General features: G+C 46.0%; 2 protein-coding genes across 2 annotated transcripts in view; one reads left to right on the forward strand and one right to left on the reverse strand.

Moving 5' to 3' along the window:
- The window catches only part of TSSC4 (tumor suppressing subtransferable candidate 4), a 175,152-nt gene that overhangs the window by 10,163 nt on the left and 146,043 nt on the right, over nt 1-18,946 (forward strand). The window lies entirely within an intron of this gene.
- TH (tyrosine hydroxylase) lies at nt 800-17,339 on the reverse strand. Its single transcript, XM_068193950.1, has 13 exons — nt 17,143-17,339; nt 12,572-12,775; nt 9,488-9,662; nt 8,535-8,623; nt 8,253-8,320; nt 6,491-6,541; nt 5,557-5,702; nt 5,059-5,194; nt 4,856-4,925; nt 4,509-4,565; nt 3,850-3,945; nt 3,553-3,686; nt 800-1,291 (listed from the first exon to the last, which is right to left on the reverse strand). Exons 1-13 carry the CDS (start codon nt 17,230-17,232, stop codon nt 1,132-1,134), a joined length of 1,476 nt encoding a protein of 491 aa, XP_068050051.1. The 5' UTR covers nt 17,233-17,339; the 3' UTR covers nt 800-1,131.

Here is an 18,946-nt window from a genome sequence, read left to right on the forward strand (position 1 = left end):
AAATAAGAAAAGAAACAGAAAGGAGAGATTGAAGCAGGCAGGAGTCTAAGTGCCATCAGTAGCTAAGGAGTTAAAATTTGAGAGAACTGGGGTTAAAGCACATATATGTGGAGGTCTGAAATGGGAAAAAGAGTAATGGCTTGTAAACTATTATGTATGAGCCACAGTAGAAGTAACACTGGAGAACAATGTTAGCCACGTTAATAGCCATAACTTCACTGCCAAGTCTTGCAGTTCTTTAAAGAGGAAATTATAAAAATCATATATCGTGGATAAGGACGGCAAAAGCCGACACAGAAATGTTATAAATGATTATGCAAACAAGTCTGTCTAATTCTCCCCTTCACTGTCCCCCACAGCTGTTTAGCAGCCTCCACACATCCCAAGCCTAGCTCTGATACTGCACAGCTGCATAACCTTGGGCCAAACTTCTGAGCAAACCGCTAAGTTATGAGACAGCCTGCAAGAAGATAAGAAGGGCAAAAGCAGGGGGAGGAAAACCAAGAGCTTTGGGTCAGATCAAGCCATTAATATCTACACTGAAAACTGCATGAAACTGGGTTTGAGACTCCAAACCAGATGTTTACCTTCCTTGGAAATGGCCAGCAATAACCTTAGTCACACACCTGAGCTACATCAGGTGATAGTAATATTATCATAACTAAGAACAAGACTCATGGAGTTGCTTTAGGGATTAAAAAAAAAAAAAAAAAAAACAAAAAAAAAACAGATTAAATTTTTCTCTCAAATTGCAATTAAAAAAAAATTATTGCTTCTCTTTTTTTCTTTCTAAATACAGTAGATTTTCTCCTCTTCCTTGCATTCAGGAGCCTAGCACAGAGCTCTTGACTTCAACTTTTCAGCTTGGCCATGTTTTTTTGTATCTGCTAAGCCTCTTCCAGCAGTCAATAGAAAAGCTACCCAAAAAGCCAGCAGGCCTCGGGTGTGTCCCGCTGCCCTCCTCCGAGCTGGCCCGACATACAAAAGTGGAAAGCTCTTGGGGTGGCGTGGTGACAGGCAGCAGTGCCAATGTTTGGAGAAGACAGGTAGGAATTATCAGCTGGGAACTAGGTGAGGGCAGGGCGGGCACTTTGGGGGCTGGGAGGGGACGGAAATGGCTCAGTTCTTGTATTAACTGATAACATTGAGCGCGTTAATCAGAGAGTGAAGCTCATCCCTTACGCTCTCCAGGGAGTGGCAGATCATCTGGGGGCTGTCCAGGAGCTCGATGCTGTGGGTGTAGGGCTCGTATTTCACTGAGAAGGGCCGCTTGATGTGCGCCGCGTAGCTCCTGCAAGGGAAGGGTGCAGGAGGCTGGGTACAGGAGATGGGTCCCGAGTCTCCCTCCTACTCATCACCATTTACCCAGGAAGATCACCACAGTTAATGCCTCCTTTAGGCAGAATTTCCAGCTCCACTACAGCAGTAGTTGAGATCCCTTCTGTTTGTCAAGGAACACCATGAGTTTGACTGTGGCTCTCTGTGGGCTGTACCAAACAGGAGGATTCATCAAACTGGTCATCTCCATGGCCATTGCCAGGCATCCTCTGCTGCAATTCCTTTTTCAGAAAGGCCAAGGAGATTTAGAAGCTAATTGCTGGGAAACCCGTAGTATTATCGTAGTGTATTACTAAATCCTTTCTGACATGCATTTATTGACTAATCTCTGCTTGGGGAGGGGGGTATTAAGGATAAACTTGACAGGCAGCGGCTCAGACCTGAGCTAGAGGATGAGAATAGTGTCACCAGAGCCTTGTGCTTCAGCAAAGCTGCACTGCTGTATCCAAAGCCAAATCCAGCCTGAATCTCAGTGATGAGCTTGACTTTAACCTGATATCTCTCAAGAGCGAGACCTTGTTGCTGCTTTTCTAATGGAGAAGTATGTGGTCAAGTGAAAGCAAATCAAGGGTAGGATTTCCCCAAAGTTGCCTACATTCACTTCCAGCACTAAGATTTGTATACTTGACAAGGTAGGCTTTTTTTTATCTGGGGGTTGTGTGACTATGGAGCTGAAAATCTATAATAATTAGGTGCTTATGGCTGCAGTCTCGCGCTGGAAAGGCTTGGGAACGCGAGGGGACAACCAGCACTAAGAACAGGCATGCTCCTGTCCTCTGCTGAGGCTTCACCCTTTCGCTCCTGGATTGCTTAGCTTAGGCTACCCTCTTGTGGCTACCGCGGGTCTGCTGTGGCACAGGGCTCGGGGAAGCGCAGCGCTTTCCCAGATGGAGACAGATGTTCCTCCAGCTGGTACTTCATGGCTAGGCCGGAGGTGGAGGGATCTGGAGGAAAACACAGCACAGAGGGCCAGGGGGAAACACGGTCCTGCAGCCTGGTGCTGGCAGGGAGCTGCCATGCCATTGCAGGAAAACAATGAAAAAATAGCATAAACAAAGGAGGTTTCTGCATACTCACATTGTCCTCCTCCTAAAAGATGTGGTTCCTCTCAGTTCTACCAGGCAAAGTCCTGCTCACCTCTCTTGTTAATGTCAGCAGCCACAGCCATGGCTCTAGCACAGCTGCTAATGGCTAGAAACCTGCCCTCCAAAATGGGTGTGCTCACTTGACACCTTGTGAAGCAACTAGATACAGCGTGGCTGCTTGGAAGGGCACTGGGGGAGTGTGTCCTTTCTGAGAAAAAAGGCTTTTCTCTAGGTGTAACACTGATAGTCAGGCCCGTGGTGGCAACTGCCAGTAATGCAAAAGAGACGATGCTTTAATGTTTTCACCTCATAGAGTAGCGTCTGTGTGGTCTCTGAGCTCTTTAAAGAGGATAATTTACAGTGCTTGTCACAGTCAAGACCCTCTAGCCTAATCTTGGCTGTGTATGTGGTGTATTTTCCCTTTTTAAATGCAAGGAAATGACTCATTAGGCAGCAGTTGGGTTTTTTTTTTTTTTAAGTAGCCTAGTGTGTGTGTGTGAGCACCGGCTCCCCCCTGCTTGCTTTTGAGCAGCTGGACTCCAGGTTGTATGAACAGTGCAAGTGAGGGTAATAAAAGCAGAAGTTGAAATATAGCAGTCCTCACCACATTATTTATATTAAATACCCTCTTACAGGAACTGTAAAGTCATGTACGTCATGTTCGCCTCATCCTGTCTCTTTCCTAAGTGAAGATAAAAGTGTTATAGGCAAAGCTCTGTCACTCAAAGCAGTCCAAGGACTGAGCTTTCCTCCTGTGGGCAATTCTGGGTATGACCAAGAAAATGCTCTTCTGAACAGATGTCTGTGGGTTGAGCTAACCCTTACCATCCTGTTTGCAGTCCCATGAGATGGGGAAACCCAATTACCATGGTGGGATGGCATCTGGGGTCCAATAACACGTTAACCAGCCTAGGAGGCAAAAGTTCATCTTTTCCCCTGTATAGATCTATTCATGTCAACCATGTTCCCTGTAGGAACTGGAGAACTGCTTTACTTTAGCAGACCTGATCAAAGTCTTCGGAGCACTTCTAAGAACTTGGACTGAAAGCAGCCATAATGTCAGGCCTTATTTCAATAGATAACATCTTAATTTCCTGTTATTTGGGTCTCTGTCATTGCCCAGTCCTACCTCAATTTATTTTTGGCATCACTGAAGCTCTCAGACACAAAATAAACAGGCTGGTAGTTCTGGTCCTGGTAGGGCTGAACAGCTGCAGCATCAGGGTCGAAGTCCCTCACTTCTGGTTCATCTGACAAGGAGTGCTGTGAACACGGCAGAAAAGATCCAGCATGAAACTAAGGGGATTGGAGAGCACATATGGGGTATGCAGAGGTGGAGTACACACCAAGGAAAGTCGTTGTGCAGAAGCAGGAGGTGTTTTTCTCTACAGGGTCTAGAGCAGAGGCAAGTTATGGTGGGACTTACTATGAGCTCGCCATAGGAAGAGAGGAGCCCGGCTCCGTAGGCTTTGACTATTCCATTCTGTCTGCAGAGCCCAAACTCCACTGTAAACCAGTAAAGCTGTGAAAAGAAAAATAAAAATTCCTGAGGGACACAGCTCCTCATCCTAATCTCCCTGTCACTTCTGAGCCCTTACATCATGGCCAGGGTCTGGGGCTGTTTAAAGGAACAGGCACCTGCCTCTTTGTCCCCACTCCACACTTTGCTTTCAGAGAAAAGTGCTAAACTAAGTTGCTGCTACACCAGGACAGAGTCTGTGTCCCTGGGCTTGTTCCATCTGCTGTGAGATGCTGCTGTTTGGTGTCCTTGGAGTAGGACAGGTTACCTTGCTGAGGGAGAGCCAAAGGAAGCAGATGTCATTTAATCCCATCCCAAAGAGTCCCAGCAGTGCTGCTGTTAGAAATACGATGCTTGGTGATACTACTGGTGCCTGAGAAAATTGGGTTAATGTACAGCGAGCTCTGCTCTGCTCTGCACAGTCATCATGAAAAGAGCACAGGGCAGCTTGGATGGGAGCTCTGAGCCTGCAAATCTTGGAATACCAGGCTGGACCAGTCCCCTTGATATCACAGAAGCACTGCTGGAGGTGTTCTGCCCGCCATCCAGCAAAGGGGAAAACTTACCGTTGCTAGTTTCTCAATTTCTTCATCAGTTGCTCCCAGAGATGCCAGCCCAATGTCCTAGGAAGAGAATGGAAGGGACAAACATCAGGACTGAGGGCCTTAGGCATTGATTGCTCTGTTTTATTGGCTCAAGACCATACATATTGCTGCCCTGCAGTGCCAGACATCTGCTGGGACTTTATCGTGATCAGACTAAAACCACTTTGTTGCAGAGTCAGTATTTAGGGTCTTGGTCCATCTCTAGTGCTCTGGAACATCATGGTTAATAAGAGCAAGAAAGGTTTAGGTGGCAACACTGGGGTTTGGATTCCCACCTCTCAGGGGGAGAAAGCAGATAACCACCTTACCTGAGAGAACTGGGCAAATGTCTTATCAGCCAGCATCGGGACATGCCCCAGCAGCTCGTGACAGCAATCCCTGCCAACGGGAGGGGGGAAAGGAGGAGAACACAGTCAGCAGCAGATGGAGTGTGTCTGTTGGGGAAAAAGGGTGACTGCTGGCCAGCTGGGACTTTGTGGGCAGCGAGGCCGTGGGGCTGGGTGATACTCACGGCTCGGGGGAGTGCATGGGTGAGGACGCGTGGCGGATGTACTGCGTGCACTGGAAGACGCGGAAGGCCAGGCTGGCCAGGAAGTCCCGTGCTGACAGCAGGCCGGCCACCGGCCGGAGCTGGAAGCCGGTCCTCTCTGAAACAGCACACACTGACTGTGCGAGGTGCACGCCCACGGGCTGTGCCGCTGCCCCCAGCACTGGAAGCTAAAGGGCTGCACCAGCCTAATCTGTCTGCTCCTCCTAGGAACAGCACCTGCTCTTCAGGTGCCCAGTGGGATCATTTGACCATGGGCTTGCCCTTCAGCCGCAGCCCACTGTGCATAGCTGCAGGCCCCACCACTTGGGCTCTACCTCTGTCCTCTGTCAGCAATGCCCAAGGCACCAGCTCTCTTCCTAAATCTCAGCTCACTCACTACTCCTTTGGGTTCAGGCTTCCCATCTGCAGCTGCCCCCAATGGCAGACCTCAAACCTGGGTCCCCCGGGGCTCGTACTCACCTTTCAGGAAGCGGGAAACCTCCTCCAGCTGAGGGATGTTGTTCTCATTGTAGCCACAGAATTTCTCCAGTAGACTGAAAGCCTCAAGGTACTCCTTGCAGGCATGGGTGGGGTACAAGCTCTTCAGGGTGCTGTAGACCTCCTTCCTTCAGGAGGAGAGGTGGCAGACATTCAGTGGTTAATGTGTCCAATCCTCTCCTACGCTCTGGCTATGCACTATCAGGGACTCATGTCTTTAAGCTCCGTGTCCTTTTGCCTTTCTCCATCTAAGTCTATGTCTCTGCACATTGATAGAGGTATGTAAACATACAGACACACATTCAAATGAACCTGCAAAGGCAGCAGCTGTGTCTGCACAGGCCTATTTCTGACCTGGAGGTCAGAAGACTGTATAAAAGGTATTAGCTGGAATTAAAATATTCCCAGTAGGTTAACTCCTGAGGTTGCACTGTGAAGACAGTCAATAGAACCAGGGGATGACCTTGTTGAGAAGCCTGTGTACTCAGCTCATATGAGCTGGCCTTGTTTTCAGAAACACTCATGCAGCAACACTCCTGAAAAAAAATCACGTTCAAAGGGAGTGCTTTCCTAAGTGAGGCCTGTGAGGTACCACACAGATATTCACCATGGGCCTCACACTTCTTCCTGCAGCTGTGATAACTGCTCTTTGTTTGGAGGCTGTTACTGAGTCAGGACCCTTAGAGAAGTGGGGCTCCAAATTATCTACCTTGTTCTGTGGGGAGGCTCCTTTGGAGGAAACTTCTGGAGGCTGCAGCATGAAAGTGTTTTTTATAACAAGCCATTAAGTAGGATGCTTGCACTCCTGACACATTTTTCAAGAGGTCATGCCCTAAATGTTTGGGGTTTGATTCCCAGCTTCTAGTGGTGAAGTGCTAATAGTGAAATCAGCACTAATAACGAAATCAGCACGCACCAGGTAGCTGTCTCCTCCGCTGTGTACTCCACATGAGGGATCGGGTCCCCACTGCAAGGCAAAGGCACCGTTACTGAGCAGAGCCCCAGCCAGGCTCCTCTTCCCTATGAGAAGGAAGCACTTTGGACAAGCTCTGCATGATGTTCATAAATCTTCTTTAACAACCAAACAAAGTGGTGACAGGAAAGACAAAGCCTTAGTACTGGGTCATTTGTACAGGTGCAACAAATACACAGATGCAAAGAAAAGCATGAGTCTAGTCAGAAATTTTGAATGAACAAGGGATGAGCAAGAGTTTAGCAGGTGTAATATTTACCAGGGGAAAAAAAAAATGTTTCTCCAGAAAAAATTGAAAGACTTCATGTGTGAAAATAAATTCATTTCATATATCTGAATTTTAGGGAGCTGATGGCTCCAAGAATGAACTGGTGGCTGAGAAATAAAAGCAGCTAATAAGGAAAACTAAATGCATTTGACCTGCAGAAAAATATATCATCAATAAGGTTAAGGATGGCAGGAAAAGAAAATTTCAACATTGATGTAAATGGGCATTGATGAAATGACAATTTTGCTTTTTCTCATCATAGCTAGCAATTATATTCCCTAAATCTTTCTTTTCTATGCTTGGACAAATGAGATATTCATATATTGTAAAGCACAGTTCCTGAAGGGATGCCTGCAGGGATGTTACACAGTGGCTCATAAATGTTAACCTGCAGGTGAGATGTTAGAGAAGACCTCTTAAACTGGTGCCTCATCTTAGGACAGTATTTAACCCTGTGTCACCTGGGACTCTTCTTCTGGCACCATGACTTTCTGTGTGTTTAGTATTTGAACAGTATAAAACCATCAGTGTCCATATTCTGGGCTTCAAATTGGCAAAGTACATGAGAACAGCAGAAACCCTTGCTGGGATCACACCAGTTGCAGGGGTAGCTCAAACAGATGACCCATATAATTTCTGTAGTCTGCTTTCAGCACTTTAAGTCCTGCTCAGAGAGAGAATGCTACGGTGAAAGGCAGTGTGACTGAATAGGATCTAGGGAATATTTTACAAACCTAACTGAGTATCAGGCTCTGTTTGATGTTGTAGTGAACACACTGAGTGCTATCACTACATGTATCAGAATAGAAGTATTAAGTAAGAGTACAAGACATAGTCTTAAATCTGTATAAGACAATTACTGGAATCTATTTAATTTAGCAGAGTTAGGAGGAAAATAATTTAGCCTATAAATACCCTCATAGCAAAAAAGAAAAAAATCTGATAACAGTATTTTATCTAGATGAATGGCATGTGTGATCCATTGCGTAAAAGCAAAGCTATTGAAGTCCAGCTTAGAAATAAAACCCACATGTTTTTCACGACCAGGATAATGAACCTTTGGAACAAATTTTCTGGGCATGGGTATCTTTTTCAGTACTTGAAACACCAAAGTCAAAACTAGATGCCATTTTAAAGAGATGCTACATTTCCAAATGAAGTTTGAGGTCTGATGGATATATATCTGGCTTTTGTTATGCAGGAGGTTTATTCTTACTATACTCTTATCAATGTATGAGTTAATGACAACAGATTTTTTTTAATTAAAGAGAGACTAGAATGCAAAGAGAGAAGAAAGACACAAAAGGAGCTGGAAAGGCTGAATGGGGAGAAGAAACATAAAGGAAGACAAGTGTCATACAGGTGACATACAATGACTTCCCAATAGGTTCACTGACATGTCATTATCCCCACATGAATGTTAGGAAGGAGACTTACTGCTTATAGTGAAAAGCAATCTCTGCTATTGATTTCCTTCTCTGGCGATATACTTGGTCAGAGTAGCCCTGTAGTGACAAACAGGAACAGAGACAGGACTTTTAATCAGTTGCTAAAGTTTCTCACCCAGGAAAATTCATCCCTGGCTGCAGAGACGTCTCTCAAGGTGGCAGTCACACTCCAGTCCCCGATCAGCTGCACTAATGGGTGTTCTCAGCTCCCTGCTTCTGTGGGACAGCTCGGGAGCTCAGCATGACGGGGTGCGCACACAGGCTGACTCACCGGGTGATCCAGATCCAAGTCAGGGTCAAACTTGGTGACCAAATGGTGGCACTTGTCCAACTCACAGATTTTTCTGGGAAACCAGTGAACTATGGGGAGAGAGAAAGTGACAGTCTGTCTGTGGAAGTGAAGATCCCCTAAAGAGAAGGGGCTCTGAGGCTGAATAAGACGCACCTCATCTGGTGTACCAAATTCACACATACAACATGGCACAGCTACTTCCAGGTAGTAGTTTCACAATCTCAGCACTCTTTTCCTAGAGTCATGTCTAATGCCATGATCTGCATTTCATTACTTCCTTGCCAATCTCTCAGCAGAGAATTTTGTGGCAAAATTAAAGACGATGATGAAAATTAGATTTTACTGAATGATTCACATTAAAAAACACCCAGAGATCCTGCTGGTCGTAGATCTTTAGGGATATTCTCCTACAATATTATTGTACATTAATCATCCTATCTTCAGAGGAGGATGGCACAGGAAGAGTCTTGTACATTAATCATCCTATCTTCAGAGGAGGATGGCACAGGAAGAGTCTTGTAGATTAGTGCTGGTACCTCTACAGAGGACCTAACACGTAGGTAGGAAACTACTTTGTAGTATTTATAATACAAAATACAATACTACCGTATTTATAATACAAAATGCGGGAGTAGGGATGGAGAACTCATGAGGAGAGGTGTGAGCAAAGCATGAAATTCAGCCTCCTATTTCTATTTTTTTCAATCTTTAACCAGAAGAATGGGTTATGAACAATGGAGTCTGTTGAGAAAAGGACAAGGAGGGAAATTACTTTCAGGATTCAGGTATACCAGAGGCAGTCCCTTCTGGTTTGCTCAAATTCAGCACACAGCAGCCCTTTCCCTTTACTGGGAATAACAAAGCTTCCACCCTGTTTCTATAGGGAGAGCTTAGCCTCTCCACACAAGTGAAAGTGTTTGTAAGTTCCTTACATTTGTCTTCCTTAGTGGTCCTCACATCTTCTGCTACCCTCTTGACAGAGCTAATGAAAGTATTGAGGTCAGAGCTGTGGACTTCACAGCGCACAAAGTATTCCAGCTCAGCGATCCCTTCACGGGGCTTTCGGCTAAGCCTGGTCTCCAGGTGGTGAATTTTAGCTTCAAATGTCTTTTGAGACATGGAAAGGAAGAAAAAAAACAAAACAAAACAAAACAAAACAAAACAACAAACATTAAGCAACACCTTCTGCTACTACCCAAAGATGCCCATATGGACACAGAATTATGCAGTGGTTTGGTTTGGAAAGGACCTTAAACATCATCTTGTTCCAGCCTCCCTGCTATGGACAGGGACAACTTTCACAGACCAGGTTGCTCAGAGCTCCATCCAACCAGAATTTTAACACTTCCAGGCATCCACAGCTCTGGGCAACCTATTTCAGTGCCTCATCACACTCACAATAAACAGTTTTTTCCTACTATCTGACCGAAACCTACTCTCTTTCAATTTTAATTCATCTGTCCTGACACTATGTGCTCTTGTATCAAGTCCCTCTCCATCTTTCCCCTAGACACCCTTCAGTTATTAGAAGGCCACGATTAGGTCACCCAGAAGCCTTCTCTTTTCCAGGATGGACAATCCCAGTCTGGGATGCATTCCTTCTTGTTGTTTTCTTCATGCCCCCACCTCCCTCCCATGTAAACACACTTACCCATTAGTTCCACATTTTCTCCTTCTGCACAACCACCGAGGCCGTTCAATAACTACCAACAGAAGACTTCCACCACGGCAAAGAAGACCAAGAGAAGCAGTTGATGTGGCAGAGCGCCACGTTACATTTTCCCACCCAGGCACTCCCGAGTTGTGTGTTGGCGGGGGCCGTGGCGGGTGGGGTGCGGGCGCGGCGGGCTCCCGCGGGCGCGGCGGGCTCCCGCGGGGCGGGCGCTGCCCGGGCGGGCCGGCGGCGCGGCGCTGGCCGTGGTGCTGAACGCCGGGGCTGCCGCGGCTCGCCCGCACCAGCGCTGCCCTGGGTTCACTACCGGCACTGATGTCATTTGGGCTTGCTGCAGGAACTGACCTCCCGCATGGAATAAGGGGCCAAAATGATGTCTGTAGTCTCGCAAGGGGCCCTGGTAGATTTGTGGGTATTTTCTTTAGCTCAGTGAAAACTGGCAGTACAAGCCCAAGGCCCTAGGCAATGACCCAACTTTCCCAAAGTTCCTGCAGGACCTTTGATAGAGGAAGGGGCATGATTTCTTTTGTTAATCAGAGGCAAAAAAAGATGAGCAGGAACAGGTAAATTAAATTTAGGATGGTGTTTTTTAATGTACCTACCAAGTTCACTATTACATTGTCCCCTCAACAATCGATACCTTTGCATTAATCTGACAGCCGTGATTGCATTACCTATGCTTCAGCTGCATGTAACACATACAGAAGAGTGAAACCAGCTTCCCTGCAGCCTGGTTCATGATGAGGTAAATGTCATTATGCCCGTCTGCTTTCATATCTTGTACCTGCATTGCCAGAGGGATCTGGGAAATGAATCTTCCTCTGTTGGGACTTGACATGCTTGTCTTTTTATTATATTTAAAGCTCTCTCTGTGACAAGCTCAAAGAGCTTTTTTGCTCCAGGAAGAAACAAACAATATTTGAACATAAGCTGCTGCAGCTTCTCGCTTGATGTTTTAAAAATTGTTTAAATTACAGAGTTTAAATGCAGTATAAAATAAAATCTACCAAGTACAAAAGCTTACACATCTGTTTCATACCCACTGAGCAGCCTGTTGAATGTACACAGATGGATTTGTCATGCTTTATCTGGCATCCGTGTGTTCTGGGAAGCAGACCCCAGTCATTGCAACACATGGGTTTTGTCTGAAAAGTTTGTCATGAAGGTTCTCTCAGTCTTGAGACAAGGACCATATATTGCCCAGAAAACAGCTTTTCTTTCAACAGTCCTCATAGAGGAATTGTAATTGCTGAAGATCTAAATGTTTTTCATAATATTATCAGAGGTGATACTAAATGGGCAATGAATAACTAGAATGCCCTACAATTTCAGGGAAATACTTATCCCCCAAACACACTTTTTGTATGTTTCCAGTTTTTAAGTAAGCAGGTTTACTGTATAGTGTACATGGCCCCAAATAAACTGCTGTGACTGGACATGCTCTGAGCAGGAGGTTGGACCAGAGACCTTCAGGGGCCCCTTACAAGCCACATGACTGATTAATAGGAAGGAATTGTCCTCTCCTCTCACTGCTAAAGTCAATGAAATTAAACTACCATATATAAAATGCCTCACAGAACCTCAATTTGCAAAACACTTTTCAATCATTCTGGATGAAAACACACTTCATGAATGCAAGTTGTCATGCTTGGATTACTGTTTAAATAGGCAGCACTTATCTCAATCTTTCAATTCATGCCACTGAAATCCTATATAATGCAACATTACATTGCTGGCTAGGGGGAAAAAGCTCAGTTACCAGTTTTCCTTGGTATTAAAGGCATAGACAGAATGCATCTCTTGAGGGAAACCAACAGAACCTTAAACATGTGAATCAGAATAGAGAAGGTAATTTTGAAATCAATATGCCAGTTTTACACCCAGGGCAAAGTTGTTTCTGTTGTTTCTGTTTTTGACTGAGGACCAATATGCTAATGACCCACAAGTGGGATGAGTTTGGTCTCTAGACAGGCAGGGCACACAGCTTACTTTGAATGTGGGATCAGAGCCCTGTGCCTGAAGTTGAAGTGCTGAGCAGCGGGAAGGGTTGCCAGAGTACAGTACAAACCGTAAGAGTGTGGACTGGAGTGTGAAACTGAAAATAATTAAGCAAAATTAAGGCCAGAGCTTAACAGCAGTGCAAGATAGAGGTACGCCTCCTTCTTAGTGATGGCAAGTGAGGACACACTGCGCCATGAGCAAAGCATGACTTCAGCGATATCAGGCAATTAACTGATAATTTGAAGTAGGCAGACTTTATTACACTCAAGTGATGCTTGTCACAGCCCAGTCATGAAACCTGAAGTGTGTTCCATGAGTGCCACACAACAGGTTAGGTACTTACCTCAAATACCTTAAGGACACGGGACAGTGGTGAAGTCTTGGCTCCCTTGAGCATGAAGAAGAGGTTCAGCATGGCTCTCCCATCCTTCTCCTCGAATACAATGGTCTCTGTGGACTCTGCAGCATCAGTGGCTGCAGCCGCAGCCTCTCTTTCCTTCCTGGCATCTTCAATGAGGCTTTGACGTCTCCCAATGAACCGTGGAGACTGAAGGCAGAACAGAAATAAATAACACTGCTCACAGAGGTGTAGGAGATCAGAGGTATTCCCACTAGCTGGATGAGATGTGACTGGTATGTGTCAGCAGAGGAAGAAGGGAAAGCTTGGGCTGACTTGCCTGGCTTTGTAGAGAAAGATCTGCTCATGAGGACTGAGGTTTTAGCTTTGTGGGGAAAAAAAACTGTGTAAAATATATTTTTAGCGTAACTGGAGAGTGGGCTTCTCCCCTCATCCCCCCTAGCAATAGTTTTCAATATCCTCTGAAAAAAACCAAAACCAAGAAACAATCTTATGTGGTTTTCAGGTGTCTGATGAACTCAAGTGGAGAGACATCAGATAAACCTGAAATCATCTGAGAAAAGATACTTTGTGAGGGACAGGTGAAGCCCACAGCTGTGGCCTGGCCAGGAAACAGGAACTGTTTGCAGGTGTATTAGCAGGGCAGCTTAGCAAAACTGCTCCCAGGATCCAATATGACATTTATTTTTAACATTAAGTGGATGCTTATCTATTGAAGTGTAATTGAAACCACAACCATATACCCCAGAAAATAAATTCCTCACACTTATCTGTAGATTTGTTTTGTCTCAACAAACTCCTGCAGATTTCTGTTACTTGGAATTGAACCTAAAATGCAACTCTGTGCCTGAGGTCATATCAGGACACCTGTTTATACTTATAGTGAACTACAAACTATTTCAATCACTGCTGTTTCTTTTGTTATACAAATGGCTCATATACGAACTTATTTGTCCTTGGTCTTTTTACAACCAGTTTCCTATTTAGAGGCAATGCATCTGGTTCCAGTTTTCTGTGTTCAAGACCCAAACCAGATGACAAAACTCCAGAGCTTGCTAAAAGAAACCTGGCACAGCACTGAAGAAGGACACAGAGTGGGACTGGCTGCAGTTTTCCCTGTGATTACATTGAAAATATTTAGAACATGCTAAGTAAGCCGTGCTTTCCCTACTTTGTGAAAATTAAAAATGTGTTTTCCTTTTAACAGGACAGCCTGATTGACTACTAAGTTTATTTTCTCTCTGATTTTCAAAGCCCACTATCAGTAACTCATGTTTCCTGTGAGAATCCTCTTAGATGCTTTAGTGATGTAAAGCTGACACTTGAAATGCAGCCTTAAAAACTCAGCACATCGAAGCACCGGCCCACACACCTCTATCTGGTCCTGTTTCAGTAAAGATACCCCTCCAAAATTATATTTCGAGATCCACCCTTTAACCTCAGGGCACAGAAAAACACCTTCTAACAAATACGTGCATGCTGCTGCTTGTCTGAATTGGTGGTATTTATGCCCAAAGAGAGCAGACATCTAACAGGTGACCTCAGTTGTAACTTTAAAAATCTGGTGAGTATCTGCTTGGCTTTAAATGTGTGTTTTCCATCACTGCAATGTTTTAAGCTAAGCTGGTGTTTACTTTGAAGTGCCTGCAATAAGCAGGGCAAACTATGCCCTGTGCCAGCCACAGAAAATGAGCTCCACAGCCATCCCAAGCCAGGCAGTGCTCTACCCAAGGGTGCTTTGTCACACTGTGCCTCGAGGTGCAGCAGGACTTTACTTCTGGGCTGGGGAAGGGGAGAGGAGGGAAATTAGACCCTCATATTTAGGATGTAAACCAGGTTAAAATCCAGCTGAGTGGGGTTTAAAATGCCAGGGTTGGGTGACTGGAAACCTGCACCAGGAGAAGCAGACTCAACCAGTCCCACACATGTGCTGGGGCTGGGTGGCCCCTGGCAGACAGGAGTGGGGACTTTGGTCCCTTCAAGGAGTTCTGGAAGTTTTGCAGCTGCATGATGGCATAGTTTAAGTGGGTAAATTGGAAAAAAAATCAAAACAAAGCAAAAAAAGGCTGAATTTTGCTTGGGAGAAGAGGGCTGGGAGGAATCTGCCTGCCTGCCTGCTGCCTCCTCTGCCAGCTGGAGGCTGCCTGGCTGCATGTTCCCCACCTCACTGTCCTCAATTCTGCCCCTCACATTTATGCTCATTGGGCTATTTTCTCATTTTGCTGGAAATTAGGAATATAGCATATATAATAACCAAACTGATCTCATGATAAATGCCTTCCTTTCTTTCAAAGGCACCATTACATAATATTTCTGAATTGCCTTGCAGACTCTCTCCCTGAGTGCATACCTGGCTACAGTGAGAACTGTAATTTGATTTTGCAAAGCATTTATTTGCCTAACCAGGGCCTGACTCATTCACCTCTTGTGAAGGTTAGTTTGCACCTCTTATGAAGGGTTTGTTCATTTTTCCTTCCTTGAATTTGCTGCAAGTCAGAGTGCCCAGCCTGCATATTGTCATTAAAAATACTGTGTTCTGAGCTATTTTGTTGGGTTTTTTCCCCCAGGCTCATTATTTGCAGCAATCAGGAAGGACTGTAAAGACTGGGGACATTAATGTCCCACCCCTGCTTTCCTGGGTGCTTTTCCCTGCTTTTTTGGCTCCAGTGGCTGTCTCCTGCCTGGCTCTGTAACCAAACTATGCCCCAGCTACAGTCCCAGGGTCTCTTGCAAAAACTATTAGCAGCAGAAAAACTTAATACATAACCAAAGATTTTTTCCATGGAGCTTGACATTTGGCTGGCCCAGCTGACATGTAAGATACCTGCTGGTGTAGAGGAGTTCTGGGATTGCAAAGGTCTAGATTTTCCCCCCAGTTTGCAGTTCCCCTGGCAAGGGAACACCTCAGAGCTGCCAGAGGTGATGGTGGGTGATGGCTGTGGGGCAGATCACCCACGGTGACAGTGACAATGCGAGGGCCAGGGACATGCCATGGCACATACAAATGCAGAATCATGCCTCTTGCCTGGTAGAAGGCAGGGTTGTGGAGATCTCCTGTGCTAGGCGAGAACAAAGAGAAAAGCTTTTCATGCATCCAACTCTCAGAGCGATCCTCACAGGGCAAAGTTTTAATTTCATTTGTTTTCCCTTTTCTGAAAATTTTCATTCAAAAACAATCACAGGTTAAGGTTTTATGTACCCTCCAGGCTGGAGGAGCCACTCACCCCAAGCAGCTTGCCTCACTCTTGTCAGCCCACTTGTTGAATGTGAACTCCCCTGGCCCCTATGTTCAGTGGCCCATTTTTTCATAAAACACAGAGTAGCACCCCAGAGGGTGTAATAACTAAACACTCTTCACTCCTCCAGACACTGAGCATCTCAAATACTGATTTTACAAGTTGCCTGGAAAATATCAGGTTTTCAAGGGCCACTCGAGTGTTCATTATTTTGCAGAATGAAAAGGACTGCATGAGAGGGAAGCCTTCCCTGATTTCCATTTATTAGAGAAAGCAAGCTTACCTCATTGTTTCCTAAATGTTTCCCTTCTTTTCCAGCAAACTCCAGTGTCAAAAACACCTTTCTGCCAATGTAGTGGTTGATTTTAGTGAAGCAGAGCATTGCACAGGGTTAAGAGGAGAGTGGGTGAAAAAGGCAACAGGTATAAGGGAGAGAAATGGGGACCTCTAAATGTGACCTGCTGGAGTCACACTGCAGACATCTGCCAAACACATCTGCTACCTCACCCATCTCTATTCCTAAGGTCCCCTCCTGGTACACCCATTGCCACTGCTCTGGCTCCTGCATTGCCATCTGCTGCCTATCCACGTCTTTGCCCCACGGGAACGTCCAATATTGGGAGTCTTCAAGCTCAACCTGCCTGGCAAGGCTTCGAAGTTAAGAGCTGAAATGTCCCTGTCCCTACAACAAGTCTGATGGGTTGGCCAGGCTTGGCTCTCTAAGGACACTTGACACTCCTCACCCTTCCCTTGCACATTCAGATCTGGCGTGTGCAGGAGCTTTCCCTGGGGTAAACACAGGGCTGAGGACACATCAAGGAGGACTGGGAACAGAAATGGGGGATGTTCTGGGAGATAAACTGGATACAGCAGCCATGAACAAACAAGTTAAACTGCCTGTGCCTTGTGTGCTGTCTGGAATGACAGCCCCACTTTTTTTATTATGCTAGAACAGGTGAAATTGCTATAGTTTACCACCTTGAAACCTGGAAATTGTTAAGATCTTCAAATTGCCTTTCACAGGGGGATTCCTTGCTATTCTTGCAGTAGGTCTGTGGGTTATTCACCTTACTTTTGGTTGAGGTGGTTTCATTATTTCAAGTTTTCACCCCCTTATATGTTTTCATTTCACATGTATCAGTATGTAGCAAGAACTGCTGGAGTAATTTCCCTTTGCCAGCCTGGAGCCCGGAGGTGCCCATGTCGGGGAAGTCCCACAAAGTGTTGGTCCATCTATCCTTGCCTTACTCCGCCTATAGCTATGGAAGAGGCTGTTGTTTTTGGAGGGGGAGAGAAAGAAGTGGGGTAGGGTTGTCTTACCATGATGGCCTCGGCTTGCTTGGAGTCCAGCTCCGACACCGCCCTGCGGAAGCCTTTGGCTGCAGAGGTGGAGATGTTCGGGGTTGGCATCTTTGCTCTTCCACGAGCTCTGCTGTCTGCTTTCCAGCTCCTTGCCAGCTTTTTATAGGGCAGGGCTGACGTCAAAGACTCTTTCAAATCTTCTCTTCCCCTGCCACCTCCCCATCACCACCTCCCTCCTTTCTCCCCCTCGGGCTGAGAGGAGGAGGGGATGTGAAGGAGAGAAACGTGTCTGTCCCATTAAATCTAATCGCTACAAAGATTGCAGACACCCTGCCTTCACAGACGAGACAATCCCCCACCTGTTTGCCTGCATCCAAAAGATTTCTTCTCTAATTTACCCCTTCTCTCCTTTCCCCCTCCCCCCCACTTCTTGATGGAGTTCATTCTCATTACATGTTTCAGTCCGGCACATTTGCTTCCCCAGCTTGGGAGTTGCATGAAAGGATTTTGATCTGTGAAAGGACGAAATAAAAGGAAGGGAGAGATTTAGCCCTCTCCAGCCTTTTTCCCCCCTTTGTTTGCCTTGTCATGGAGGCAGTAAAGTAATAGGAAAATAACACTGATTCCCGCAAGGCAGCTGCAGGACTGGATGCCGTTTTCATGTGTGCACCTCCTGGCGCCCGGCTACTGACAACGCTGTGCCTTCCAGGACTCCCCCACCACCTCAGAGCTTGATTTGGCCATGTCACTCTGACAGCAGGAGAGCAGAATCTGACTCCTCAGAAATGAAAAAGGCTTTAGAGGAAATAACCTGGAAAAACCCTTGCAGTCCTGACTTCCTAAGTGCTTTTCTCCTTTTGCAGAAATTCCTAAGGGACCAAATGCTTGAATACAGCTGGGGCTGACACTGTGTGACAGATCAGACCCATGCCAGGGTCTCTGCTTTGTTGTCAGTAAAACTGGCATTTTTCTCTGCTTAGATTTGCAGCAACTGTCCCACCCAAACAAGTGCTGCAGAAATGCATAGCCGTGCTTTGTGTGAGCCACCACCATCCTGATGACAGGCCACTGACTGGCACAAATCCCTGTGGCGGGGAAGCTGGTGGCCTTTCAAGAGCTGACTGCCCAAGAGCTCACCTGCAACCTTGCTGACCACAGCACTGACATCTGGTAGGGTTGGTGGCTCGTCCTGCACTCAGCAGGACAGCTGAGTTTGTCCCAGTCTGCTGAAGACTTCTGCAGTGCCAAAAGCTCTGGAAGACCAACAATCCGTTGACATCCTTGAAGATGCAAAGCTGTTGATGTTTACCAAACACCAGGGAGCAGGCAGCGTGACCAACACTCCCTGCCCCTACAAAGGCAGCTCGGGAAGCTCATTGGTGGGAGTTGAAGCTGAAGTAAGCAGTTGGCAGCAGCTAAAGATTGGTGCAATAGTGAGAAAAAATTGATTTTAAGTCATGTGGAGTACCTTCTCTTCTTGCAGGTGCTGAGGGCACTTGGCTGTTCAGTACAGTAAAAACCAGAGGAAGGAGTTAAGCAGCCATCAAGGCTCATCTATCCCCAGCCTCTGTGTCCTCACATGTGGTATCACCTCACACACTGAGAACAGCCCTTGCTTTTGTTTTAATTTCATCCCTAATCCCCTCTGAGTCTCCTAAACTGTCTATTTGCTCTCTGCTAAAGCCTGGATGCTCAAAACACAAGATAAAACCCCACCAAACCAACAGAGGATAATGCTGCCTGGTGTTGCAAGGTTTTCTCAGAAAATATTTTGGGAGCAGGTTCCAAGGCACTCCACTGCCCAGAAGGCAGTCAAGGAGCA

This window comes from Anomalospiza imberbis, chromosome 6 (assembly GCF_031753505.1).
Source record: "Anomalospiza imberbis isolate Cuckoo-Finch-1a 21T00152 chromosome 6, ASM3175350v1, whole genome shotgun sequence".
Taxonomy (NCBI): domain Eukaryota; kingdom Metazoa; phylum Chordata; class Aves; order Passeriformes; family Viduidae; genus Anomalospiza; species Anomalospiza imberbis.

Bases quoted from the DNA above. Each gene is read 5' to 3' on its own strand.
- TH (XM_068193950.1), bottom strand. From the start codon at position 17,232: ATGCCAACCCCGAACATCTCCACCTCTGCAGCCAAAGGCTTCCGCAGG. The intron at 12,776-17,142 runs GTAAGACAACCC...TTCTGCCTTCAG, and splicing joins AGCAAGCCGAGGCCATCATG to TCTCCACGGTTCATTGGGAG. The intron at 8,624-9,487 runs GTAAGGAACTTA...CTCTCCCCATAG, and splicing joins GACCACTAAGGAAGACAAAT to TTCACTGGTTTCCCAGAAAA.